This window comes from Muntiacus reevesi, chromosome 7 (genome assembly GCF_963930625.1).
Source record: "Muntiacus reevesi chromosome 7, mMunRee1.1, whole genome shotgun sequence".
In the NCBI taxonomy this organism is placed as follows: domain Eukaryota; kingdom Metazoa; phylum Chordata; class Mammalia; order Artiodactyla; family Cervidae; genus Muntiacus; species Muntiacus reevesi.
Genome location: NC_089255.1, coordinates 81,808,224 through 81,835,716, shown reverse-complemented (window position 1 = coordinate 81,835,716; position 27,493 = coordinate 81,808,224). Strand labels below are relative to the sequence as shown.

Genomic DNA, 27,493 nt, shown 5'->3' with positions numbered 1-27,493 from the left:
TAATAAAGTGCCTTGGAGAGGACTGCGCGTGCCCTACCGTATCCAAAACCAGAGTTTTCTTTGTGGAAGAAAGCGACTTGTGTCCTCCCCAGCATCACACACAGACTTTCCTGGCAGGCCCGATGGGTTTCCAAACATTTCGTCACCGTCTCCTCCTGACCTTGGTGTGAAAGGAAAGAGCCGCGTGGCCTGTTGATTCCAGCAAAGCCATCGGGGGGCACCGTTCCTGGGCTGGGGGAGGGTGGCGACTGACTCTGGAGTGGAGGTGAGGTCTGCTGGAAATCCCCAGCCCGGGCAGCCGCCGGAGGTTTAAAGATGCCTTCCCGGGCCTTATTTGGTCTCAGGAAGTGGGCGGCGCCGGGCCTGCTGGCGGAGAGGCCGACCCGAGACAGTTGTGCTGATGAAGTGGTAGAGCTGGTTCCTGCTCGCCGCCGTGCCGCGCGCGCCGGCCGGCCGCTGGGCGCTCCGCGCTCCCAGCCCGGAGTTGTGCAATCCTTTGTAGCACGCCAGAGAGTCCTCCTCCTTTGCTGTTGCCTCTCGCCCTCTCTCTCTTTTTTTTTTTCAAGCTGTGAGCTCAGCCGATGAGTCAGAGCAGTGCAATCCTGACACTGCATCGCAGGACTGGGGGTGACACGGAGGGAGGGAGAGCGATCGCGAGGCGGAAACCACGGGCGCGGGGTGCGTCGAGGCTCCTGCGCCGCAAGCAAGGGGTGACAGCCCGCGCGTCCCGCCCGGGCCCCGCCAGCAAACTTCCCAGCCTTGGGAGGCGCGGGCTGGCGGAAACCTTGAGAGCGCCGCGGGGCGGCAGCGGCGGAGGCGCCTGTTTGTTTTTAAAATCGGGAGTGCGTGCAGGCGGCTGGAGCCTGGGAGGCGACCGAAGGCGGCGGCCCGCGGCGGAAAAAGGACAGCCGATGCGGGAGCTCGGGCCGGAGCGGGGTAAGTGGGGCTGCCAGGCCGGCGGCCGAGGCCTGCACGCGGCTCGGCGCAGAGCCCGCCCTGGCGGCGGCGGCAGCCAAGGGACCCCGGGCTGCGCGCGAGCAGAGGCGGCTGCTGGGCGCGCGGGCTGCAGGTCTGCAGGCGCGGCCCGGAGCGGGGGCGCCGGGCGGCGGCAACTTCTGCGGCCCGGGCGGCGGGGGAAGCGCGCGCCTGTACGTGCGTTTGCCGCCTCGCCGCGCTCCCCTCCGCGGCCCGCACCCCCCCGGGCCCGCAGCGGCGTGTGCAGCGCCGACCCGCCGTGTTTGTGCAGCTACGCAGCTCGCGCGCGGCCCCCGCCCACCCGGGCGCGGCCCCGGCAGGAAAACCCTCCCAAGCCGCCGGGCCCACGGTGGCGGCCGCGGCAGCCTCAGGAATACGGCTGCTTCTCTGCCTGAGCGAAACGTGGTGTCCTACGGGACTCGCTTGCGTGACCTAGCCGGGTTCCGGGAGGTGCTGGGGGTGGGGGTGGCTCGCGAGCTGCGGGAACTTGGCGCGGGAGCCCTTCCCCTTGCACCGGAGAGTGGACGTGGAGACTGCGCCCGCGCCCGGAGTTTTGGGGACGGAGGTGGTGGGGAACCGGAGCTAGTGCAGCAGAGGCCTAAGCTGGAGCGTTGCGGGCGGGCGGAGCGGCCTCACCCCGGCGCTGCTGGTGCACCTCGGACCTGTCACCCCGCGGTCGCCCCCGCGCGCCCCGCGCCGCTCGGGCCTGCGGAGCCCTCTCGCCGCCTCACCTGGTGGTGGTGCGTTTGGTAGTTCCCGTGCGGAGCTCGGGAGCCCGGGTGTTTTTCTGGATCCTGCGTATGGCCGGCTTGGTGGAGGTGGTCACACCGTCTTTCATTTCACTCATGCAAGAGCGCTTGCACCTCCAGGGCCCCCCACCCAGGCTTCTGGATTTAAGGGCCTGGGGCTTTCAAGCCTCAGCCCCAAGGAAGCCTCAGGAAGCCAGGCCTGGAGGAGGTACCTGCCAGCCTAAGCGGGGCTCGGGGTGGGGGGGTACCCTGGGTATTCCAGACCAGCCTCCAGAGTGAGCTGCTGGAGGGATGAAAGGGGAAGTTCGTCTCCCCCATTTAAAAGTTTGTCGGTCACAAACTTTAGTGGCTACTTCCTGCTTCCACCATCCCACCGGGACCTGAGTGCCAGCCTGTGGAGCCTTGCTCAGGGGACGGTGGGCTGGGTGAGAACTGGCTGGCCCTGGGTGACTATGGAGGCCACCTAGGCACGTGTGTGCAGGGGATCCCTGTTGGCAGTGGTGACCGGGGTGGGGAAGAGGGGGGAAGGGGAGGCCTGGCTTGCTCCAGCAGGGGGAGCCTGCCTGGTGGCCTCCTGGAGGTCTGGCCTCTACTGGGCCCTGCAGCTCCAGGACTGAGGCTGGAGCCTTGATGAAGGAGGATGAACCGCAGCTCTGCGGAGAAGCCCCTCTTTCCTAGTGGGCCCCCGGCTGAGGCAAAGAAATCATCTGTCTTGCTCCAGAACCTCCCAGTGATGGTGTGCACGTGCGGCTTTCGCGTCAGAGAAATGTACCATTTTCATAGGTGGTTAGAAGGCTTCAGGAGGAAGGGGAAAGGAGAAGCCATCCCTGGTTGGAAATTTATGGATCCTTTTTTTTTTTTTTCCTACGGCTCTGGACAGTGAATAATAGGAGTGTAAACATTCAATTACTGTGATAAACCGTCTCATCGCATGTTTCTGGCCCAGTCTTCTCTCTAATTGGATTGGCCTCTGGCAGGTTACTCTGGTCTGAGTAGCTCCCAGGGGCCAGGGGGGTGAAGAACCTGGAGGGCTCCTTCTCCTCCCACTCCCCCAGCCATGCAGCTCGTTCTGGGAAGACCTGATTGCTGCCAGTGTGGCCTCTCCAAGCATCGGGGAGAACCTACTGTCTTCCTGGCTTGTCAGCCCCTCACCTCCCACCCTCCCACCCCCCTCAACTGGAAAGAGTGCCCTGGAGTGCTCCTTAGGATGAGAGTTCAGCTTTTAAATGTGGAATTTAAAAATAGCTTCAGTGTTTAGCCCTGTGGGCCACTGCTTTTAATAAATGGAGAAAAATAAAAAGGCAATATGCAGTTACAGATTTCAGCTGAAGGCCTCCTGTGGTGGGGAACTCAGGGAAGGGCTGCCCAGCGGAGCCAAGGCCTCTGGGCCCGCTGAGTGGGCGAAGGATGGGGGGAGAGGGGTACACAGCAGAGTATACTGGAATGGGGAGTGGGATCAGTCCAGGAATTTTGACTTTGACAACCCCTCTGATGCAGTTAGTTCTCACAGAAGGAACCCTTGTCCCTGGTGCAGTGAGGATGACCACAAGTAGTGGGGAGACTCCGGCTTATCTTTATAATCCTGTTTCAAATGCCATTTCTTTGGAGAAGCCTCAGCCTTCTTCTGAATACTCCTTATATAGTCGTTTGTGTACCTACTGTAGGGTGGTGGTCAAAACACAGACTGGGAGCTAGAGTTTCTATACCTTCATAGAGTTGCGGTGAGGATTTTGCAGGTTAGTATCTATACATCAAATGTTGAAAGCTCGTTTCAGCATTACTATAGCTCACTCTAGTATATGCTCTATGTTGTTCCCATAGTGTCCGACATCTAGTATTTAGCTAAACAAGGGAATGAAAGATCTCCGTCCAAAAACTGTAAACTTAGCATGTGGAGGGCCCCGTGAGTCTGGCTGCTGGAATGCATACTGTGCCATTGATTTCAAAGGAGTTGGTCCCTGTGTGATTCGGATACTGGTGAACCCAGTCTTCTGGCACTGCCCAATGGCTGGCCTTCTGGAGAGCGTGTGCCAGTAATTCTGACCCCAAAGGGACCTCAGAAAGAAAGGGTACTGCAGCCTCTTGCCTGGGAATCTGCTAACCTGGGCATTTCCTTTGGCCAGGCCAGTTGGCACCCTTCCTGTGTGTGTATGCATTAGTATAGAAGCAGCCTGGGGCCTCCATTCTTCCCGGACACTCCAGAGGCTCCAGAAAATGCAGCCAGGAGTCAAGTTCCATTGGAAGAGAGAGTAGCTTCTGCATGGGATCACCCTGCCTGTATGGGGCTGAACTAAACTCTTCGAGTTGGGCTGGAGCTGGGTGGAGTGTGCTGAAATCCCCAGTTCTTACTTACGGGATCTGCATTTGCATTCGAAGCAACATTCAGGATACCGTGAGACTGTGAGCTCATTTTATGAATCAGAAGCATTACAGCATAAGTTCGGTGTTGGAAACTGCTCTTTGGAATTCAGATCACCCTCCCTCCACTCCCAACAACATGCACACTTATAGGGCCCTCACGGTCACATACCTGGGAACAATAACAGTTAGCAGGGCAGCAGCAGTTCAGATTCCAGAGCCATCAGGCAAAACTTGTCCACACCTACTTCCATCCTCACACTCCAAGCACCACTCCTGGATGGCATGTGGACAGTAGCTGGACAGTGATTCTGAAGGAAGCCTGGCAGGCACAAGTGAACAAGGCCCCGGCTGACCTGGGTTTGTTCTTCAGTTTCCCCGCTTGCTGTGTGGCTCAGCGTTGATTACCTTCCTGAACCTCAGATTCCCCACCTAGAAAATGGGGAGAATAATAATTCCTCATGGGGTTGCTGTGAAGGTTGAACAAGATCATACAGGCAAAGTGACTGACAGGTACTCAACAGAGGATGGCTAGCATCTCACCAATTCCTACTGCGCCCAGCTCCTGTGTGCCTTTGGCTCCTTTCCAGGGAAGGGGACAGGAAAGGTGTGCTGCTTGTGATAGGAGGGTGCCCAGATTCCAGGCCACTGGGGCTTGTGGAAATAACAGCTCCTGTTTGAACTCCCTAAGCCTTGGGCGGAACTGCATGATACACCCCTGCCTGGACCAGCCCAGACCCTGCTGCCCAGGCCCTTTTGCAAGGGGTTGTGTCCCTGCAGCCGAGGGTTAAGGGCTCAACTTCCCAGAGATCAGACTGTGCTCTCAGGAACCTTCCCGCCCAGGCCTCAGGCTGAACTGCTCACGTGGGTGGGAAGAAGGCTGCTTTCTCAGTCAGGGAAAAAGTCCCCTTGTCTTTGCTTCACCTGAAGCCTCTCAGTGTGACCTCACTGGAGGTTTGGGGTGGAGCCTGGGGTGGGAGTTGCTCCTAAGAGCTCCTTGGCTCTTTCAGCAATGGAAGGAGCAGAGGCAGAGTAGGAGGGTGTGTGTGGGAGGGCCACCAAGGTATTATTATATAAGAAGAAAGTTGCCACATGTGGGAAGAGAGCTGGGGTTCTGCAGGGGTGAGGGTCTGGGGCTCCCTGAGGGACTTGACTTGCTAGCTGTGGTTTTCGGGAACGGGTGGGGAGGAGAGGGAGCTGGAGGCCGCAGGCGTCCCTGGCAGTGGTTGTTGATTGTGCTTTTCCTGGAACAGCCTGGTACTATGGCCAGGCGGAAGGTGCTCCCTGGACCCTCTGCCTTTCTCTCCGGCCACAGGGAGCTCGCGGTGAGAGCTATTTTTTTCCAGGCAGTGCTTCTTCCTCCAGGAGTCTCAAGAACAGAAGAGGGGAGCAGCCAGGGCAGGTTTGTCCAGGTCTAAGCTTGGAGAGAGGGAGGTACAGTAAATAGGCTTGAAGCCAGAAGGGGGTTCCCTCTAGAAGGCCATCCATCTCTGGGGAGGTGGGGTCAAGAGAGAAAGGAAAATGGTGAGGGATTTCGATTCCTCACTTTTTCCAGCAGCCGGGTGGACAGAGGCCCTAACCCAGCCTGCTGTTGCCAGAATTTGCCAGCTGTTTGGAGGGGAAGGCCCTGGAGCTCAGAAAGGAGCTTAGAAACAGTCAGAGTGATATCTCAAAGAGTCCCAAGAGTGCATGTGGGCTGGGCTCTCTGCGCCTTCCTCCTGCTTTTCCTCCACCTTCTTCTCTTCTTCCCAGTCTGCTGGCAGCTCTTGGGGCACACCTGGCTGGCCTCAGATCCTCTTTCCCACCTGACCTGGCTCTGTCTGACCTCCCCAGCCAGCCCTGGATCCTCATTCTGGGCTCCCCAGCTTCCAGGAGTTATCCCAGAGCTGGAAAAACACTTTGGGACAGTTAGTCCTTCACGTTTAGAGAGGGAAGCTGGAAAGCAGCGAGTTTCTTGAGGTTCCACAGACGTCCCCACTTTCGCTTTAGGAAGGGGGCAAGGCTCCCGTGTCCTGTCCCTGGTCCACTGCCCTGCCCCTCCCAGTTTAGAAACGGGGAAGGGCCGCTTCAGTGCAGGAAGAGCCCAGAGGAATACTGTCTCGGCTCCTGGGTGTGGCCCCGTCTTCGGCTGGCTCCATAGTTATTTATTTGTCTCTCTGTGTGTGTGTGTGTGAGAGTGAGTTTTGCGGTTGGGAGACTGGATCGGACCGAAAGCAGAAGTGCCCACGCTCTGTGCGCGCTGCAGCATGCAGATTGGCCCAAACAGGACAGTCAGGAGAGGAAGACATGGGCAGAGGCCCCTCTGCTGGGTGGCTGCTGCCGCTCTTTTTAATCCCTGCTCAGTGCTTGCACACTTGAGCGTAAACAGCCCTTCCATGTTGTTAGCAGCTGCCTTTCCTTGCTGGCTTTGGGCAGAAGAGCTGCCAAAAATAACCAGGCGGGCACTTCTACTTGTGGGACAGTCACTGTGGTGGCCTCGGGGCAGGCCTCCTTGCTCCCTGCAGGCCCCAGGGCCTCCAGCATCCCTGCCCAGACTGTCTGTGGCTGACTACACTGCCCCCCTCCCCACCCCAAGACTCCCTCAGGTGTTGGCACTTTCCCTTTTATTGCTTTGAGAGGGAGCCCAGGAGAGTGGAGGCACCATTACGTGCTTGGAAGCCCTGCCAGCTTTCATCCGGGGGCTCTTCTCCCACCGTGTCCCTGCAGGCCCTGTTGACACAGCTGGGGAGGCCTGTGCTGAGTGCTCCTCCCGGGCCCCTGGGCCAGATGCCTGCAGAGCCCGGTGCTGCTGCTGGGACTCCTGGTCCCCCTGTCCTCTTCCAGCCTGGCCAGTCCTGCTCTCAGCTGACTGGGGAACTGGAAGGGTCAGACCATTTTTTTGTCCTCCAGGTGCTGAAGATGAATCATGAATGATCTGCCCCTGCCCAGCAAGGGGGAATGAAATCACACTTACTGAGCTCTTACTTTGTGCCAGACACTTCATATATATGCATGTGTGTATATATATATATAACTCTCATTTAATCCTGCAGTAATATGTGGTAAAGGTATTATGCCCATTTACTGGTAGGGAAACTGAGGCCCACAGAGAGGCAGGTGATTGGAGAAGCTGGGGCACCTTCTGTTTGACCCCACAGCCCTGTTTTTTTATCGGGCAGCTCCCACACCTCTCCGGACTGTTTTCACGTGCACAAGGAACAATGCTTTGACCCTTGGAATGAAGTGTTGATGGTAGGAATTCAGGCACCATTAGACTGACTGATAGGGGAGATATTTTGGGCAGGGAAGGGTGGGGAAGACCCCTCTGAGGCCTCTCCAAACTTTCAGGCCAGCCAGAAGCCCAGCCTGAGTCACCAGGCCCTACTGCGGAGGTCGATAGGCACATAGGGGTCAGCTCTGCGTGTGTGCGCGTGTGTGTTGGGGGGGTGGGGGGAGGGCAGTGGTGGTTTGCTGGGGAAGTCACTCATGCATGAGAGGAGTGGAAAGGTTTAGTTTAGGCCTCCCAGAGACCTTCCAAGCATCTCCTCCTCCCCAAATATCCCCGCCACTGTTTGTCCTGAGAACAGCTTTGGGGCCACAGGCTGGGGTTAGGTGGGATCTTGGGCCTCCCTTCCTGGCTGCTGGGTGTGACCCCAGGGCCCATCGTTCCAACTGACTTGGCCCAGGTCCCAGAGAGCCCGGTTGGTGTGTACTTGGGGCTTGGGCTGGATGCTGCGCTGGTGCTGGGTGCCAAAGGCCTCTGGGTGTATTTCAGGAACAATAAAGAATAAATCAACACAGGAGAAAAGGGCCTGCAGCAGCTGCTCAGAGACCCGGAGAAACGCAAGGAATGTGTGAGCTTTTGGCAGAGGCCCTGCATCTTGACCGGGGCCTGAGAAAGGCCGTGACACTGACTGGATGGCTGGACGAGTGAGGCAGGCGGCTGGCACTGTGCCCGCTCCGCAGCCCATCGGGGAGGCCCCAGGCAGCCCTGCTGAGAGCCCGCATGCTTGCTGGCAGCAAGGTTTTGTGCTTCTTGATCACTGACAGGTATCGGAGAGCCATATTGTCCCCATTCTTATCCTCCAAACCAACAGGGTGCCCCCCTAAAAAAAACACACTGCCTAAAAAAACAAAACAAAACAAAAAAATTCCCTTTCCTCCCCCCTCCCCCAGGCCATCAGGTAGGTCTTAGTTCCTTCTAGGGTGGGCCAGGTGGGAGAGCCAGAGCTAATGAAGACACCACACGCTAGACACCCGCCTCCCCCTTCCTCCCAAGAAGGAGAGGCTGCAGTGGCTGGTCTGAGAGAGTGCTGAGTCTGAGAACGTCCCTTGGGGATTCTGACCATGTGTTCTTGGCCAAGTCACGTTACCTCTTGGAATTTCAGTCCCATCAGCCATGAAATCAAGATTTGGACCGATGGTTTTTGGGGTGGCCTTGAGCATCTGTCTCCTTTACTCAGGATGCACGGTGAACAACCTTTACTTGGAGATTTCACGTCTTGCGAGGAAACCCTTCTGAGAGTCCCATGCAGAGAGGCGCTGGGGCTGATTGATGCTCGGCACCCTGGGTGGGGGACATTGGCCCTAGCAAGGAACCCAAGCATGGACTGACTTGACCCAGATTTCAGGGTGCCAGGGGGAGGGGGCAGGAACCCCGGGCCCCCATGGGGATTTGAGGCAAGTCACGGCTTTATTTTTAAAGAGCTGTTGGCCGACCGTGGGTGTGGGGCTGGAGCGTGTGGGAGGGATGTGGCTTCCTCTTAAAACTGAAGATGTTGAGCTTTACAAGTTGGCCCAGTGGTGGTGATCACCGCTAGTAGTAGCGTCTTCCATCTTCAAAAGCCACATGCCTCCCAGGCCTCGCTCACTCACCTTTCCTGACCAGCCACACTTCCAGGACATGACAGTGGTTTTTAGGCCAGCTGAAGCCAGGGAGAAGATGGAAACAGCCGGAGACTGCTGCCATCCATCCCATAGAGCCTGAGTTGCACCCCAGCAGGAGGCTGAGCCTGCGGCCCTGCAGATGGGGCTCTGGGTTCCAGTCCTGGCATGGCCTCTGTACTCCCATGACCTCAGCTCTTCAGGTGCCTCGCTGAGAAGGGAGAGCGTCATCATACCCACCTTATCTTGAGGATTTAGCAGGATCCTGGGTGTAGGATTCTCAGCACCATGCTTGACACACAGTAGTGCCCTCTAGAAATGTCGAAGGTTGTGATGATGGTGAAATAGAAACCTTGTTTTTGCGATGTTGGGCTCCAAGCCTTGCCTCATATCTTGCCAAAAGGTGGGGCCTCCTGAATGGTGGCGTGAAGCATTGTTGTTGGCATCCTTGATTCTTGCTCCTGGCTGTGTATCTGCAGGCAAGTTTCTTTCCTTCTCTGGGCTCTTTGTGGAATTGAACCGAGTGAACTGCGACATCCCTTGAGATTTGTAATCTGTTTAGCTTCTCCAGCTGTTGCTCTGCTTTGGTGGTTGGTTCTGAAGAGAGGCACAAGCCACCTTTCTCCATGTGGTGTGGAGACTCTTATTCCGGAGGGTGATCCTGCTGACTCTGCAGCTCCCCACTCACCCGCATAGTCCTCCCACCTCAAAGCACTGTGGGCTCTCCTCACTTCCAAGAGGGTCTTGAGATGTTCGTGATTTTGAGGGAGCCTGTTCCTGCAGACCATGGGTGGGATTATTTCTTGGGAGGGAGTCTTATATGCTGTGCTCTACTTGGAAATGGCCCCAGGAAAAGCAGCAGTTCTAGGAGGAAACATGAGAAAGTGGAGGGTCCACAGCTAGCTTTCTGGGGTTCTCGTGTGTAGCATTCCTTCTGAAGCCCACAATACGATTTGAGGCTTCTTCCTAGAAGTATGAAAAAAAATCAGGGACTTTAAAAGGCAGACGACAAGATTTTGAATCTTGCTTCTGCCACCTTAATAACAGAGCCTCAGTTTCCTTCTGTAGCATGGGGACAATGAGGAGATGCCTGGGTAGGGAGACTGTGTTTGTAGATTAGGATATGTCAACTGTCTGGCCTGGGGGAAGTCCTCTGTAAATGTTAGCTTCCTTCTTTGGGGGAAGGGTCTGCCTTTAGGACATTGGGTAGATTGGCTGGGGGAGTGAAATATTTGCTTGTGACCATTTTCCCAGGGAGAAGCAGGGCTGGTTAACAAGCTGTGATAGCCCAAAAGGGCTCTCCCTGCCCAGCTTATTTTGATTCTGGGATCAAGCTTGGGGTTGGGGTCAGTTTCAGTGTGTGTCTGGGGTGGTGGCTGGGAGAAGGGGCTCCCCAGGCGTTTGCAAAAGTCTGAGATCTGTGGCTTCCTAGGGCTGTGCACAAGGTGTGGAGAACATGGTCTCAGTAAAGGAGTGGCCTTTCTGAGCTGTGGGAACTTGACAAGTTACTTCGAACCTTCATTTCCTGAAATTCCCCAAATTTCCTTCTATTTTTGGTTTCTGATTTTATCTCATTTTGATTGGAGAACACACTTTGTATGACTTCAGCCCTTTCAGATTTATTGAGATTTGTTTCATGGTCTAATTTATGATCCTTCCAGGAGAATATTCTGTGTCCCCTTGAGAAGAATGTGTATTCTCCTATCATTGGGTAGAATGTTCTATGGATATCTGTTAGGTCTATTTGCTTTATAGTGTTCAGGTCTTCTGTTTCCTTGTTGATCTTTTGTTTAATTGTTCTATCCGCTCTTGAAAGTGAGGGCTCCAAATATTATTGTTGAATTGTCTGTTTTCCCATTCAGTTTTGAAAGTTTTTGCTTCATGTGTTTTGGGGGCTCTGTTCTTAGGTACAAATACCTTTATAATTATAATATCCTGTTGATGGATAGACACTTTTACCATTATGAAACATTCTCCTTTGTCTCTAAGAGTTTTTGTCTTAAAGTCTATTTTGTCTAATATTAGCCAAACCATTCCAGCTCTCTTGGTTACTGTTAGTATGGTATACTTTTTTTCCCTCCTTTTACTTTCAGTCTATTTGTGTCTTTGAATATAAAGTGTGTGTCTCTTGTTAACAGTTGGATCATGGTTTTGTTTTGTTTTTAATCTATTTCCCCAACCTCTGCCTTTTAATTGGGATGTTTAATCTGTTTACATTTAAAATAATTATTGAAAAGATTGGTTTATATGTCTGCCATTTTTGCTGTCTGATTACTGTGTCTGATGTCTTTTTTTTTTTGTTCCTGTTACCCTATTACCAGTTTCTTTTGTGTGAAATAGATATCTTTCCAGACCTGTAAAATGGGACAAAGAAGAGTGAGGGCTAACTAAGATGTTGCCTGCGGTACACTCAGCACGGTGTCTGCCACGTGGTAAAAGCTCAGGCGGGACTTAGGCCCTGTAGGAGCCACCGTCAGCCCTAGGGCTCCTGGGACCCCTCATGCCTCCTGGGCAGGGCACGGTGACCTGGCTGGTGGTTTCCAGGGGAATGAGAAGCAGTAGGTCCTTGGAAACTGCCCTGGGCCAGGATCTGACCTCTAGCCTTTCCTCTGCTCCAGCACCCGGGCATGCCCTGGGCTGCTCAGAAAGCACTGCGGATTTCCCCACCTGGAGCCTGTACCCCGTTACCAGACCCACGAACCAATCTCTCAGGGTGGGTTTGAGAACCACTGCTCAACACTGGCAGGCAGCAGAGTGTGACAGAGACCCGGTGGCAGGCTTGGATTGGAATCCCGGCTCTTCCCTTGGGACCTCAGGCTGTGAGCTGGTACAAGTTACATTTCAGAGCTAACCTTTCCTCCTTTCTCCGGTGGGAATAAGTGGTTGTACAAGTGAGCACTACTCACACTCGTTGGACACATGAGCAGAGCTAGTGGCTGCTCTGTATTGTGGCAGTCGCTTGTCACAGAAGTGGTTCCTGGACACAGGCCTTGGTCCCCCTCTCCCTCGCTCCTAAATTCCTCAAAGGCAGAAGAAACCAATGAGTGGTGGGTTCTAGACCAGACATGGTTACCTGACAACCAGTTCACTGTTTCCTCTCCATTGGGCCACGTTGCCTCCAGGCCCTGCTTCTCCCAGCCTTGCTGCAAAAACAGAGGGGAACTGAAGAAGCCTTGTGGACTCGTGGCTAACACCGAGTAAAAGCATGCAGATTCAGAAAGGGTGAGAACAGTGTGTGCTGGAAGGCTGCCTGGAGGAGGTAGGCTTTGAAAGGAGGCAGGTTGTCAGAGTGGCGGCAGGGCTTCCAGGCAGAGTGAACTGCTCCAGCCAAGGTTCAAAGTCGGGGAATTCTTCCCAGGGTCACCTATTCCCTGCATGTATCTTGAGCCCCAGGACAGGCTACCTTGCATTATAATTCATTTGTGTTTCTGTTCTTCTCTCCCACTTTGGACTGGTAGCTCTGTGTGGGTAGGGACCGTATCTCATCTCCTGTGTCTCCTCAGAGCCTGGCTTATAGCCAGTTTTTGGCAAATGCTTGTTGAGTGGATGAAGGGGCCGTGGGCAGACCTGCAGGGCTACAGAAGAGTGTGTGTGTGTGAGAGGGGGAGCAGGCAGGGCAGGGTCATGATGAGGGAGGTCCCTGCGAGTGGCCTTCTCTGTATGTTAGTCTGGGGCAGAGTCTGGCATTGGGACTCAGGCACAGACTCCAGGGAGCCCTGCCCTAGACCTGCCAGCAAGCCAGGCCCTTCCAGAAGGGGAGGGTGGAGCTGGAGCAGCCTCTGGTGGTGTGAACCCTGTAGGGCCTAGAGACAGTTGTGAAGTCCCTGTGAAGCCCTCTCCAGAGGCTCAGTCACTGAAGGGCTGGCTGCAGGGACACTTGCCTTGTCTCTTCTGGAGACAGTCTGAACCTGCCAGCTTCCACTTCCCCCTCCCCCCCGGAAGTCCCGAGTGCTGTAGAAGGGGATTTCCTGAGCTGCCTGTGGTCCTCGGTGGCCCTTGCCCAGGAGGGAAGCAGGCCAGTTCCCCCCGAGTGTGGACAAAAGCTGGACCAGGAGCTCAGTCCATTCCAGGCTCTGCCTCAACCTTGAAGTTTTCTCTTTGCCTCAGCTTCCCTGCTGTAAAACGGATCTGGGTGTCCCAACTTTCTCAGACATCCTGGGGGTGTTTGTGGGGGCAGTAGGGGAGGGGATGATAAGGGAGATGCCTGAATGAAGCCCCATAGTGGGTGCCTCCTATGGCAGAGGATTTCCTCTCACTTGTATCCCTTTAAAAGCATCTCTGTGTTGGCATTGTTACAGTCCAAGCTCAAACTGCAGGCAGCTCGAACCCTGGCCAAGCCTCTGAGTCTGTCCAGCTTGACTGCTGGGACTCCTGGGACCCGTGACACCCTGGCCTGGCCAGGTCTGGCCTCTGCATTTCAAGCCTGAGGTTCAGTCTGGAGAAGTGATAATCCGAGGACTCTCTCTGGGCTGGGAACAGGCAGATCATGGGTCTGTTCTCTCACACCCCCAGGGGAACTGACACTTGTGGGAGGCGGGTCCTCATCTCTGTGGCTGGTGTCTCCTTCCTTATTGGTTTTACATGCTTCCTGAGAACAGGACTTGTGTGTCCAGTGGCTTGGAAAAATGGGGCCCTTCAGCCTGGGTGTGAACTTCCACTTAGAGAGGGCACACAGCTCTGCAAATGATTACACTGTGTCCAGAGGCAAGGTCTACCTAGGGCCTGGGCAACTCTAGCTGGCCCAAGATGGCAGTTGCGGGCCATTTGCCCAGTCTGCCTGCAGCCAGTGGCCCCAGGATATCTGAGTGAGAGCTTTTCAGGATACGAGCCTGGGCCGGAGGGCCAGCCGGGCCGTGCTGGGCTCCTTTGGAGAGGGTCCCTCATCACTGCCCTGGGCATCGTAGCCAGACACGTTGGCTCTGCCCGGCCAGGTCAGGGCACGAGGTAAACAGATCCACAGGCTCATGTCCCTGGCCTTGGTCTAGGCAGGAGCAGGAAGCCTCGCAGGAAAAAAGAATGGGCCAGGGGACAACAGTGGGGACTAGCACTGTCTCAGTTGTCCTGTGTGTCCTGACCTGCATGTGGGACAGTGAGTGACAGTCAGGGGACAAGTAGCTTAGGGGCCCACAGTTGGAAAAGGATTTGTGTTCAGCTTAGTGGATGGGGTCTGGGGCCACTGATGGGGTTATAAGACTGAACTTCACTTCATCGCAGGGTGATGTGCTCAGGAGCTCTGATGTACATCGGGGAGAGGGACCGGAAGTCAGAGCTGGGCAGGAGCCCAGGGTGGACACACGGGCATGAATAGTGGCTCTGCCCAGGCAGGGCTCTGACTCACTTTGGGCGCAGTCTTGAATGAGCAACCTAAGAGGCAGGTACAAGCCGGGAGCCAAGGCACAATGATCTGTAGACTCTGGCCCCCTGGAGCTTGTTGTCTGCTGGTGGACAAAGAAATAGGCATCTGGAATTCAGTGGGCTGAGCCAGGCCATGGCGTTTAGGAGGTATTATGGGCTCAGAGTATAGTCCTTGGCTTCGGCTTGGGGTGAGAAAAGACTTCCCAGAGGAAGCAATGTCTCAGACCTGCAGGATGAGTAGGACTTGGTCAGATGAAAAGGGTGGAATGGTGTGCTCGGCAGGGGAACTGCATGGTCAGAGACCTGGAACAAAGCGGGGACAGCGTTTTGGAGCAGGAGCCGCTCTGAATGATGGCTCCAGCATGGAGTGTTGACACAAGTGGCAGGAGCCCAAGTCTGCAGGGACTTGTGGGCCAGATAGGGAGTTTAGACTTTGTCCTAAGATAGCCAGATACGGAGCTGGCTGGCCTAGAGATCTGGGTCCTTGTCGGGTGCCATATTTAGGTCTGCTCACATTGGAGATGGATGAGCTCTGACTCCCCCTCTTCCTGGTGCTGAGTTTGTGGGGCCGGGGTGGTGGAGCAGGAACTTGGAGCATTAGCATCCTGGGGTGGAGGGATCCTTCCGTCCCCTGTCATCCCCGGGCCAGAGCTGAAGCCCCGAGGCTGCTGGGTCTGGGCTGGGCACCCCTTTCCTGGCCTCTGTAACCTTGACTCACAACAGTCTCATCTCTCGGATGACTGCACTGAACGCCCCAAGCTTGAGGATTGTCCCCTTGGTGGTCATGGCCTAGCCCCATGGCCACTGAGGGCTCACTGGCCTCTCCTAGTCAATGTCCACACGCAGCTGGGCCACTGATGGCACGTGGGGACAGTGTGTGTTCGAGTTGCCGTCCTTGGAGGGCCTGGTGTCACCACCAGCGCAGAACACCCAAGAGCCTTTTCGGCACCTTCCCTCATGTGTCTGCAGAACACGTGTAGGTTCAGCGCTGTTTTCTTTTCTTCGTGCACACTGCTTTCCTCTGTAGAGAGAAAGTGTTTCTCACTGTAGGTCCTCCTGAAAGCCCCAGAGGTCCCTGGCTGTTGAGATCAGATGCCGGCTGTGTCTTCTGCCCAGGGCTGTCTGTGGTGTGGTCAGGGACTGGCTGCAGCAGTGAGGCTCCCGGAGGAAGGCAAGAGCGCATAGAGCCTTGACAGACAGTCAGACTGATAGAGTGGGTGTGAGTGTCTGGGGCCCCATGATGTCTGTGGGTTTCCTTTTGCCGTGTTTCTGCATCCGTTTGTCAGAGGCCCTGCAGCTGGTCCTAAGGGCAAGCTGCCTGCAGGAGTTCCTCCCTATACCCCATTCCCTGCAACCTCAGGGCTGAATCGGGTGGGAACCTTCAGAAAGGATGGCTTCCTACCTCTCCCTCACCGTGAGGAAGGCCAGGCTGACTTCCACCTGAGGGACAGAGGAGGAGGGCTGGGACAGAAGAAATGGGAGGATGTGGTTTGGGCCTGGGCAGAGTTGCAGGCTGTGACGTATGAGTGGGCTCAGAGCTGGAAGCCCCACCAGCAGCCCCCAGAACTGAGGCAGGGGGCTTGCAGGGGCTGGAGGGTCCAGCTCTGAGAGTGAGGTGTAAGTGATCAGTGCAGTCTCAAGTCCTCCCTGTGGGTGGACCTCCCACAGCTGCTGGCGCCTCTGTGGTGTGGGTCCCCCACCCCCCTTCCTTCTCTTTCTGCAGGTCTGAGGGCCTAAGCTGTACTGGGGCAGAATAGGAGATGTTTACCTGTCCAGTTAAGGGGCTTCCCAGCACCAGTGAGGAGGGAGATCCGTGTCCAGACAATTCTTGCTGTGCTCTGGGAAGGTGGTATGCAGAGAGGTCCCTGGTGTCTTAGCAGCATGCCTTGGTGGTAGTGGTGTAGTCATTAAGTCGTGTCCGACTCTTGTGATCCCATGGACTGTAGCCTGCCAGCCTCCTCTGTCCATGGGATTCTCTAGGCAAGAATATTGGAGTGGGTTGCCATTTCCTTCTCCACGGGATCTTCCTGACCCAGGAATTGAACCCAGGTCTTCTGCATTGCAGGCAGATGATTTACCAACTGTTACGAGGGAAGCCCAGCGGCATGTGTTGGGGATGGGGAATAAGAACTTGGTCTTGGAGTTCAAGCCCCGGCTCTGTAGGTTCATTACCGTGTGACCTTTGGCGAGTTATTCAGCCCTTCAGAGCCTAACTCACCTGGAAAATAGAGGTTTAAATAACAATGCTTCATGCTTTGGCTTCATGTTACTTTATAAAGCTGTTGTGGGAATTAAATATGTGCAGAGTATTTAGGACCTGCCTGGCACGGTGCACTCTTGTTCGTATCATTATAAATACTACTACTTCTCCCTGCCCTGCTGCGTCCTCCCCTCCTACCACGGGGCTTCTCGGGCGTCTTCCACTCTTTTCCCCATCCCCCCACATAATGATCTTTCCTTGAGGGTCGCAGGCTTGGGTGTCTGTGCTCTTAACCTTAGGAGCAGCGTTCCAGTGGGGGGTGACAGGGAGGCCTCTGTAGAAGCTTCAGCCTCCCCAGAGTTGGCCCCTTTGGTTTTTTTGCTCAACCAGTCCCTGGCCCGGCAGCTTTGAAAACCTGCTGTGGTATGAGGAGTCAAGGCCCTCCCTGATGGGCAGGGTCGGGGGTGGGCGGCAGACCAAACAGCTGTGACTGAGCCAGCGTGGGACTGAGGCAGAGGCAGCTCTGCCTCGGATGCCCTTTCTCAGACTTCACCCCGGCCTCCCCAGCCCCAATCCCAACCCCAACCCCTCTGCGCTGAGTGGCCATGCCTGTGCCTGGGCACCTCCATGAGGCACGTGCACCCGGGTCCGTGGGCCACGTGGGCTTTCCCTTCCTCCAAGCCCCAGGTCTGTGCTGTGGCTCACCAGGAAGCAGGGCTGGGATGGGGTGGGGGGTGTTGTGTGCCTGCTCTGTCAGGGGAGGGGAGGCTCCCTGCTCCCTGGAGGCACGTGGGCCTGCCAACTCCCCCGCCCCCCCCCCGTATCCCCCCTTACACACACGCACACACACACACACTCGTACGCACATGCACACACACACACACGCACACAGCATGTCCTTCCTTCCTCTGTCTGGTACGTGGACCTGCCAACTCCCCCCCATACCCCCCCTTACACACACACTCGCACGCACACACGCACACACACACACACACACACACACACACACACACACGCAGCATGTCCTTCCTTCCTCTGTCGTGTAGTGCTTCATTCTGATTGGAGAGGCAGAGCCAACTCCTGTGGCCGGGACAGTCCCACCCTGCAGCTTCACCCTGGCGCCCAGGCTTGTTTTCGGTCTGGGGGTGGCTTTTGGGTCTCTCTCTCTCTGCTCTGTGTGCTGGCTTGGCTGTCAGGGTGTGAGAGTTTAAAAGCAAGAGAAAGGGGTTTGTTTAGAAGGTGGTTTTTGTGGCCTCGGCGCTCTCTGCCTCCCAGATCCTCCCGGGGTGTGGCAGGGGGTGGGCGAGGGGGCGCCTGGGTGACTTGGATACCCTCCTCGCCCTTCCACAGGAGAGACAAAGGGGATGCCGCTGGACAGCCCCTCTTGCTCACAGCAGGGCCCGCTCACAGCAGGGCCGGGAGCTGGGGAAGGAAATGGAGGAGGAAGTTCCTCCCCTTCTGGGTGCTGGGTGAAAGTGAAAGGCAGCAGGGGGGCCGGAGTGAGTCACAGCCGCTCAGGGAGGGGAAGGGAGCTGCGGAAGCCTGCAGAGGAGCGATAGCACTGCCGCCTCCCCGCGGCCCGGGCCATCGCTGGGTGTAGCCAGGGCTTCACACCGGAGCCTGCCCCCAACCCAGCCAGCCCGCCTCTGCGCCCCTTGGCTGGTTTCCTGCGAACTCCCCAGGCTGCTGGTGGTGACCTGGGGCATCTAGGCTCTGATGCCGAGGTCATTCAGCTGGGACCTGCAGATGTATTCACGGGGTTGGGGGGGGAGCGAGGGGGGGGAGGGCAGGCTTCCCGAGCTCCCTCCCCTCCCCTCCCTTCTAGACTTGAGTGGCTCAGGATCTGAATCTTAGTGTGGGCAAGAGGTGGGCCATGTAGCTCTCACCCTCACCAACTTCCCAGAGGCAAACAAAACAAAAAAATGAAACCAACCCTCTCCGAAGAAGGAAAAAGTCTTCAAAAATACATGCACAGTCTAGGTGTAAGTTATAACTTGCATACAAGTAATAAAAACATACGTAAATTGTAAAATACTGGTCTGGATGCCTTCTGTTCAGTAGCAGGATAAAAAGGATGACCTGGGTTGTTGTTGCTTTTAAATCAAGTTACAAAGCAAACACAGGAACACTGTGAGCACGTTGGTCATGCCGTGTCAGGGAGAAGCCTTCAGGACTTGTGTTCTAGAAATCCGCTTCCCCTCAGTATCACAGCTATGCTGTTCTTTGCTCAAGATGCCAGGAGCTCTTTGGCGGTGGAAGAGGGTGGGCGGGGACTGCTGACCAGCTACTGGGCTGCATCCTGTCTCCTGCCAGCCCAGGTTGCAAAACAGGTTCCCTGCTCCTTTGGGGAAGACTGTGGCTGCCACAGTCCCACCCAGCAGCTCCTCCCAGGGGTGGGGTTAGGACTGCACACACACCCTTCTGGGGCCTCACCTCCGTGCTGAGGGACGGCTCGCCTAGCCTTGGGCCTTGACTCTGCAAGGGCCTGGTGGGGCTCCTGACCCTGCAGCTGCAACTCCTATTTTCTCCATTTCCTGCCTGAGATGTGCATGGAGTGTCAGAGGAGGCACTGGCTGAAAAAAAAATCCCGCTGGCTCTGTTGGGGAGGCCACTGCCTGGACCGAGATGTGAGAGGACCTGGTTGGCTGCCCAGCGGGCTGAGGCTTGACTTCAGAGGAGAAGGGAACCCCATATGGCCCTTGTCAGCTCAATCCCAGCTTGACTGCAGGGGCTCGGGCTGGATCTCAGCCCCAGCTTGCCTCCCTGGCAGGTGCCTTTGTGCCAAGCGGAAGGAAGTTACACAACCAAATGAGCCATCTTGGACGCTAACCAGGAGGGCGAGGTGGTGGGACTGGGGGACAGTCACAGGGCACCCTGGGAGATGTTGCTGCCTCCTGGTCGCTCCCCTAAGGCCCTGGCTCCTGCCTCGCCATGGTCAGTCTGTGGCCTTGAGCTTGTCCCTAGGAGGCAGCGGAGCCGCAGGACCCTCAAGGCCCTCCCCTCACACGCGTACTGACCTCTGGGGGCATCCTTGGGAGGCCACGGCTGACACTGTTGCTGTCCTTCTGTCTGCAGGCTCCAGGGCCCTGCGGAGCATCATGACCCGGGACAAGTAGAGGAGCCCAAGAGCCTCGCCGTAGAAAGGAAAGAAGAGCCTGCAGTTCTTCCTCCCTGTGCCTGAGCACATCATCCAGCATTTCTTCTGGCCCCAGCTCTGGCTGCTGGATTAGTGCGCGGCTTCCAGCAGGACCATCCCCCAGGGGATGGGCGACTGGTGAAGTAGGTCTCACTGCCGGGGCCCCGTTGGCCACACCATGAACCTCCAGGCCCAGCCCAAGGCTCAGAACAAGCGGAAGCGTTGCCTCTTTGGGGACCAAGAACCAGCTCCCAAGGAGCAGCCTCAGCCCCTGCAAGCCCCCCAGCAGCCCCCGGCCCCTCCGCAGTCCAGAGTGAAGGAGGAGCCTTACTTTGCCCACGAGGGTCCAGCAGGGGCTGCAGCCCACTCCCAGCCGGTGGAACTGCCCCCTTCCAACAGCCTGGCCCTGCTCAACTCTGTGGTGTACGGGTCTGAGCGGACCATGCTGTCCCAGCAGGTGGGCTCGGTCAAGTGGCCCAACTCCGTGATGGCTCCAGGGCGGGGCCCGGAGCGCGGCGGGGGCGGGGGCGTCAGCGACAGCGGCTGGCAGCAGCAGCCCGGCCAGCCTCCACCCCACTCGACGTGGAACCGCCACAGCCTGCCCCTCTACAGCGGACCCAAGGGGAGCCCTCATCCTGGCATGGGGGTCTCTACCTACTACAACCACCCGGAGCCGCTGAAGCGGGAGAAGGGAGGCGGGCCGCAACTGGATCGCTATGGAAACGCCGTGCGGCCCATGGTGCCGCCCAAGGTGCAGCTGGAGGTGGGGCGGCCCCAGGCGCCCCTGAACTCTTTCCACGTGGCCAAGAAGCCCCCAAACCAGACGCTGCCCCTGCAGCCCTTCCAGCTGGCGTTCGGCCACCAGGTGAATCGGCAGGTCTTCCGGCAGGGCCCACCGCCCCCCAACCCTGTCGGGGCCTTTCCGCCCCAGAAGCAGCAGCCGCCGCAGCAGCAGCAGCAGCAGGCAGCCCTGCCCCAGATGCAGCTGTTTGAGAACTTCTACTCCATGCAGCAGCCACCGCCCTCTCAGCAGCCCCAGGACTTTGGCCTGCAGCCGGCCGGGCCGCTGGGGCAGTCTCACCTGGCCCACCACAGCATGGCACCCTACCCCTTCCCCCCCAACCCTGACATGAACCCGGAGCTGCGCAAGGCCCTCCTGCAGGAGTCAGCCCCGCAGCCTGTGCTACCTCAGGCCCAGATCGCCTTCCCCCGCCGTTCCCGCCGCCTCTCTAAGGAGGGCGTCTTGCCTTCCACTGCCCTGGATGGGGCCGGCACCCAGCCCGGGCAGGAGCCCGCCAGCAACCTGTTCCTACATCACTGGGCCCCGCAGCAGCCGCCGCCTGGCTCCCTGGGGCAGCCCCATCCCGAAGCTCTGGGGTTCCCGCTGGAGCTGAGGGAGTCGCAGTTGCTGTCGGACGGGGAGAGACTGGCACCCAATGGTCGGGAGCGGGAGGCTCCCGCCATGGGCGGTGAGGAGGGCATGCGGGCGGTGGGCACGGGGGACTGTGGGCAGGTGCTACGGAGTGGGGTGATCCAGAGCACCCGACGGAGGCGCCGGGCATCCCAGGAGGCCAATTTGCTGACCCTGGCCCAGAAGGCAGTGGAGCTGGCCTCGCTGCAGAACACAAAGGTGAGTGGCAGGGGCTGGGGGCAGACCTGGCAGAGGGCAGGGTGAGCAGTGTCTGGAGCCAGGGGAGGGCAAGGGAATCCAAGTCCTCAAGGGCATTTTTTCTCCCTTCATTGAAGGAAATGAAAGAACCCATCCATTTCAGAGAGTTTTGAACTTACCGCATGCAAAGAGTCTCCATGGATATGTAGGTGTATCCACACCTGAAGGGAAGACGGGTTGCAGGCAGGGCAATGCAGTGCACCTTGTAGTGGGTTGCCTTCTTCATTTGGGTCTTGCAGGGTTGGGAGTAGGGGGAGGTGAAACATTTCCAGACCTAGTATGCTAAACGACAAGAATGTGGTCATGGGTACACAAGGGGTTATACTTGTCAAACTGCACCAAACTATAATTAAAAATAGGTGCAGTTTGTTGCATGTTAATTATCTTGCAAGAAAGTTGATTTGAAAGAAAAGACAGTCTAAACGGGGAAGAAGAATGAATAGAATTTGAGCACCTGTGTTGTACTTGGAATTTCTTATCCCTGATCCCTAGTAGTTTCTCATCAAACCTTATGGGAGGGATACTGGGATGCTGGCAATTACCCCATTTTATTGCTAAAGAAACTAAAGCCCAGCTGGGATTTCCCAGGGTCATAAAGATAGGATAGAAGCTAGTATCTGACTCCAAAGCCAGTGTTTGCCCCTTCCTTCACAAGAGGTCTCAATCCCCAAAACCTATATAGCCAGACCTTTGTGTAGGAGGCTGCAGAATTGACTCCAGCCAGCTGCCAGTGGGGAAGAAGATAACGAAGACCACCCTTACTTTTCCACAGGTTCCTTGCTTACTCTCTTTTGCAGAGATATGTTTTGAGTATGTAGATGCTATTTCACATGCCACTCACTGTCTAGGCCAAACATAATATGCCTGTGAGCCATTTGTGGCCTGAGATGGCCATCTGGGGACTTCTGATTCAGGCCAAGATGGGAGAACCTGGTAGAAGGGAGGTTATGAAGAATGTTTGGGTATATGGTGGGGGAAAGGTGGTCAGGGAAAGGTCACGTTGCCATGGACCATTGGGAACCATCCTGGGTGTTTGAGCCTGAGTCCAATGGGACTAGGGGTCCCGGACCAACAGATCAGAACTTACCTTCTAACCATCTGCATTTTTATTTCCTCTCACTCCCCTTCTCCAGGAAGCCAATGGCTCTGAGGAGAAGAGGAAAAGTGTGTTGGCTTCAACTACCAAGTGTGGGGTGGAGTTTTCTGAGCCTTCCTTAGCCAAGCGAGCGCGAGAGGACAGCGGGATGGTACCCCTCATCATCCCAGTGTCTGTGCCTGTGCGGGCAGTTGACCCAACTGAGGCAGCCCAAGCTGGAGGTGTTGATGAGGATGGAAAGGGTCCCGAGCAGAACCCCGCTGAACACAAGCCGTCAGTCATTGTCACCCGCCGGCGGTCCACCCGTATCCCTGGGACTGATGCCCCGTCTCAGGTATGAGAGGTGCCCCATGCAAACAGCTCCGTACCCGAGTGCTCCTGATGCCTTAGTAGTGATATTATAAGGGAAAAAGCAGACCGTGGCAGTATAGGAGGGATTCAAGCCCCCATGGGGATATTATATATATTTTCCAAACGGAACTTTTGGACAAGTGGCAGTTATAGAGGACAAAGAAACAGTTTTATACTTGAAATGTGGACCGTTTAGGAAAATCCAGGGTGTGTGAGTCTCTTTTGTTTCAGGTCAACAAATTTTGATTGGGCCTGTTATATGGGTCAGGCCCTGTGCTGAGCTCTGGGACATAGAAATGTTTACTTGTTCTGGGATGTAGAAATGTTTACTTGTTCTGTCGGTACAAACGTGTGTTGCAATCTCCCACTAAGATTGAGGTTTTGTCTGTTTCTTCTTAGTTCTGTCAGTATTTGTTTTATACACTTTGATGCAGTGTTTGTTGCAGGCTCTTTTAGAACTGCAATAGAAACTATCATGAGATGTTTTATCTTTAGTAGTTTTTTTGCCTTTTGAAGTTTGCTTTGTCAGGCATATCAGTTTCTTTTGGTTAGTGTGGGTAGGAGGATGGGATCTGTACTTTTTCTATCTTTTTACTGTCAGCCTTTCCATATCATTCTACTTAAGGTGTATCTTTCAAGTGGCATGTAATGAAGATTTGTTGTTATCTGTTCTAACAATCTTTGCCTTTTTGTTAGAGCTTTGATATGGTTTACATTTAATGTAATTACTGATAAACTTCGGTTTAAATCTGCCAGGTACCTTTTCTTTCTCCCCCCCACTGCCGTCTTTTTTGATTTCCTTTGGATTGATTGAGTTTGTTATTCCATTTCCCCTCTTTATTAATTTATTAGTTATATACTTAATGTATTACTCCTTCAGTGATTACCCTAGCAGCCTTTTTTTAACCCGGAGTTCTATGAGAGAACTAAGCCCTACAGAAAGGGATTTGAGTGACCATTTTCTCAATTATCTGGAGGATGTTACATAGCTAGTACCATTCTAGATGCATTGGAGAGAGGTTAACTTATTACATAGTGAATGCCTTATGACATTAGAGCTTAATTCTCTGTTTCCTAGAGAATGCATTCTTGGCTTATTGAAATCTAATGTAAGTTAGTGCTTTACCTCTTCTCAGACAATGCAGAGTTCTTATAACCCTTTAACTCCATTTTCCCCTAATCCCTAACTCGTAGAATTACTGACATGAACTTTCATTCTGTATATATTTTAACATTATCAGGACATTATAATATTACTGTTTTGTTCATTGTTTATTTTAGTTTTATTCATATATGTAGATTGTTTTGTTGCTTTTTATTTCTTATATCTCCAAGTTTCCATCTCAAATCATTTATATGCTGTTTGAAGAATATCTCTTAGTATTTCCTTTAGTGTGAGTCTGTTAGGAATAAATCTTATTAGTCTTTGATTTTCTGAAAATGTTTTTATTTCATGTTCATTTCTGAAAAATAACTTTGCTGGCTAGAGAAGTCTCTATTGGTAGCTTTTTGGTGGGTTTTTTTTTTTGGCACTTTAGAGATGTCATTCCATTGATTGTTTTCAGGCCTCTATTATAGTTACAGTGTTGAGAAGTCACTATAACCCTTATTATTGCTCCTTTGAATGTAAAGTATCTTTTTATCCCTGTTGCTTTAAGATTTTTTTTTGTCATTGGTTTTCAGCAGTTTTCCTGTAATACCTAAATATTATTCTCTTTGTATTTATCCTGTTTAGAGTGCTTCTTGAATATTTTTTCAGCTCCATTTTCTCTCTCCTCTCCTATAGGACTTCAATTACACATTTTGTTAGAATTTTTCACTGTATCCCATATTTTATCTGTCATTCAATTTTCTATGAATTCTGTTATTTTTTTTCTTAGTCTGATCTATGTATCAGTCCAGCCATTCTCTCTTTAGATATGTATAATATGTTGTCAAGCTCATTCATTATATTCTTGTTTTTAGTTATTTTTTTAGTTATTGAATTTTCATTTGGTTCATTTTTAGAGTTTCTAGTTCTTTGACGAGACTCTCAACAGTGCCTTTTATTCTATTGCATAACTTAAGCATGTATTTCTTTTCTCCTCTTTTTTTTGGGGAGTGGGGATGGTGCACTGCATGGCTTATGGGATCTTAGTTCCTTGACCAGAGATTGACCTGGGCCCCAGCAATGAAAGTGCTGAGTCCTAGCCACTGAACCACCAGGGAATTCTCAAGCATAGTTTTCTTAAAGTTTATATCTGATAACTCCATTAATGACATCCCTGTGGATCTGTGTCTATTATCTGCTATTTCTTGTTTTTAAATCCCGTCTTGCTCTCTTGTATATCTGGTTATTTTTAATTGAATGTCAGACATTATATATGAAAAATTGTTGAGATAATTAAAGACTCTGGATGATGTTCTCCTCTCCTGGAGAGGATCTGTCTTTGCATCTGACAGGTAGCAAAGAGCACAGGCAATCCTGGATTGCTTTAACATAATCAGATAGTTGGAAGCTAGGCATTATTCCACTTGAGAACTAGTCTATTTCTGATTCACTTTTATTCCAAGCATATCGTCCTTTGGAGTCCCAAGCTGAAAACCTACAGGTTTACCAGGTTCTCCTTCTTTGGCAAGTTCTAAACCCCAGTTTTTATCCTGATGGCTCCTTGAATTTATTAAAAGCTCTGCTCAGTTTTTCAGCCTCTCAGTTGTCTCTTCCATAACAGCATCTCTCTCGGGAAAACACAATTGCAAATGCTGGACTCACCTTTTTGGCTTTCCTCTTTTCCCTGGACCTTGGCACTTTAATTCTTTGCCAACTCCTCAGCTCTCTTGATAGCCACAGAAATGTGACTTTGTATTGAATCTGGATTTTTTAGTCATTCTCAGCTGGAGAGTTGGCCTGCATGCCTAGTGTCTGTAACACAAAAGAGAGCTCCAAGATTTTCATCAGCAGCATAGTCTCTGCTCTCTGGAATCTTGTTCTCTGGTTAGGGGAAAGCTTGTGGTGGAGGCTGGAGGCCTGGGCAGCTTGTCCTAAGGATGGCAGGACGGAGCCTAAGCAACTACACTGTTCAACATGCCCATTTTGTAGATGAAGAAATAGGTCCCAACAAGGCCAGGGGCTTACCTAAGATCATACAGCCAAGTAGCGGCAGAGCTAGCCCTGGAATTTGGATCTCTTATTTCCTGCCTGAGGACTCTGTCTACACTAGGCTTTTGGGGAGATCTGTCCGTCTCTTTCTCTCTCTTTATCTTTATGTTATGGACATTTTTGATAGTGTGCAAAAATAGAGTGGTATAATGAATCCTAATATCTACCCATCACCCTCTTTTACAGTTTTCAAAATGCAACTAATCTTCTTTCATTTGTACTTCCACTTCTTCCTGCCACTGGATTTTTTTTTGTTTTTTGAAGCAAATCGCAAACATCACATTATTCTAACCATAAATACTTTGTTTTTGTATCTGAAGTACATCATATTATACATAAGAATTCTTTTGTGTTGTTTCTTTCTTTCCTTCCTTCCACGATATCATTATCACATTATCATTATTGAAAAAATCAATATGAAAAATATAGTCAAATAATTTATTAATAAAATAGTTTAAATCCATTTTCCTTATAAAATCACAAAACATTACTGCTAGCTGAGTTTAGGTTGGATTTCTTGTCTAGCAAGTTTGGGGGCTTTTGGCTTCACTGCATTTTTTTTTTTTTCTGTGCAATCATATTGTGCCCCTAAGTAGGGGGGAAATGAACAGTGTCATTTCTTCCTAGTCTGTAGAACAACAGAGAGGGTGCAGATGGCTAAAAGACAAGGCCAAGACCTCACTGGGAGTCCGGGCCCTCCGCTGGAAGGTCTTGTGGGAGCTGGAATCTGGAAGGGGCAGAAAGCCTGTGGTTCCTGGGCCCACTCAGTCGATACGGCGAGTCTCACCTGTGCACCCAGGGAGGTGATGGAGGTTGCTTGCTCACTCCTGTCGGACTCCCATTCTCTCTTGAAAGGGTAGGGATGCAGCGAAGAGAGGCCTGTATTCCTGTACAGCCCTGCCCTCTATTCTGTGTGGAGGCCCACGAGGAAAACCACCAAACAGGCAGAAGTGTAAGCCAGGAGGGCTAACTTTTGACAGCACAAGTAGGCTAGCCTGTGATCGTAGGACTAAGACTATGAGAATCAAAGTTCTTCAAGGACAGGGCTGTCCTGTTCACTGTGGGCACATGCCCAGCTTGGGTCTTGGCACACGATATGGGCCTCCATCTAATGTAGAGCTTGGGGTTTAAGTAGTGACAGCAGCCAGTACTGACTAGCTACTATGTACCAGGTGCTGTTCTCAGTGATCCCTGTGTATTAATTCATTTAGTCCTCTTAGCTACCCCATTGGGTAGGTATTTGTTGTGAAGTGAAGTCACTCAGTCGTGTCCGACTCTTTGCAACCCCATGGACTAATGTAGCCCACCAGGCTCCTCCGTCCATGGGATTCTCCAGGCAAGAATACTGGAATGGGTTGCCATTTCCTTTTCCAGGGGATCTTCCTGACCCAGGGATCGAACCCAGGTCTCCCGAATTGCAGGTAGACGCTTTAACCTCTGAGCCACCAGGGAAGCCCTTCCCATGTTAAAGAGGAGAATGCACAGAGTTAAGTGATTTTAAGTGGTAAGGAAAGGAAGTAGCTCCCAGTTCAAGTGATCCAGTCTCAGTGTCTGGGCCCCACACCACAGTAGATCCCTGCCCTGTAGCATACTTCACAGCAA

At 53.6% G+C, this 27,493-nt stretch overlaps 1 protein-coding gene across 4 annotated transcripts in view; it reads left to right on the top strand.

Moving 5' to 3' along the window:
- Positions 1-27,493, top strand: part of MIDEAS (mitotic deacetylase associated SANT domain protein) — a 68,873-nt gene that overhangs the window by 27,090 nt on the left and 14,290 nt on the right. For 2 of the 4 annotated variants that reach the window (XM_065941941.1, XM_065941942.1), the window contains 2 exons: positions 19,576-21,266; positions 22,439-22,735. In XM_065941941.1, the coding sequence (XP_065798013.1) occupies positions 19,815-21,266; positions 22,439-22,735 (1,749 nt within the window). In that variant the 5' untranslated portion in view covers positions 19,576-19,814. Of the gene's footprint in view, positions 1-171; positions 266-768; positions 937-19,575; positions 21,267-22,438; positions 22,736-27,493 lie in introns of those variants that run through there. The other 2 variants (XM_065941943.1, XM_065941940.1) reach the window with 2 other exon arrangements.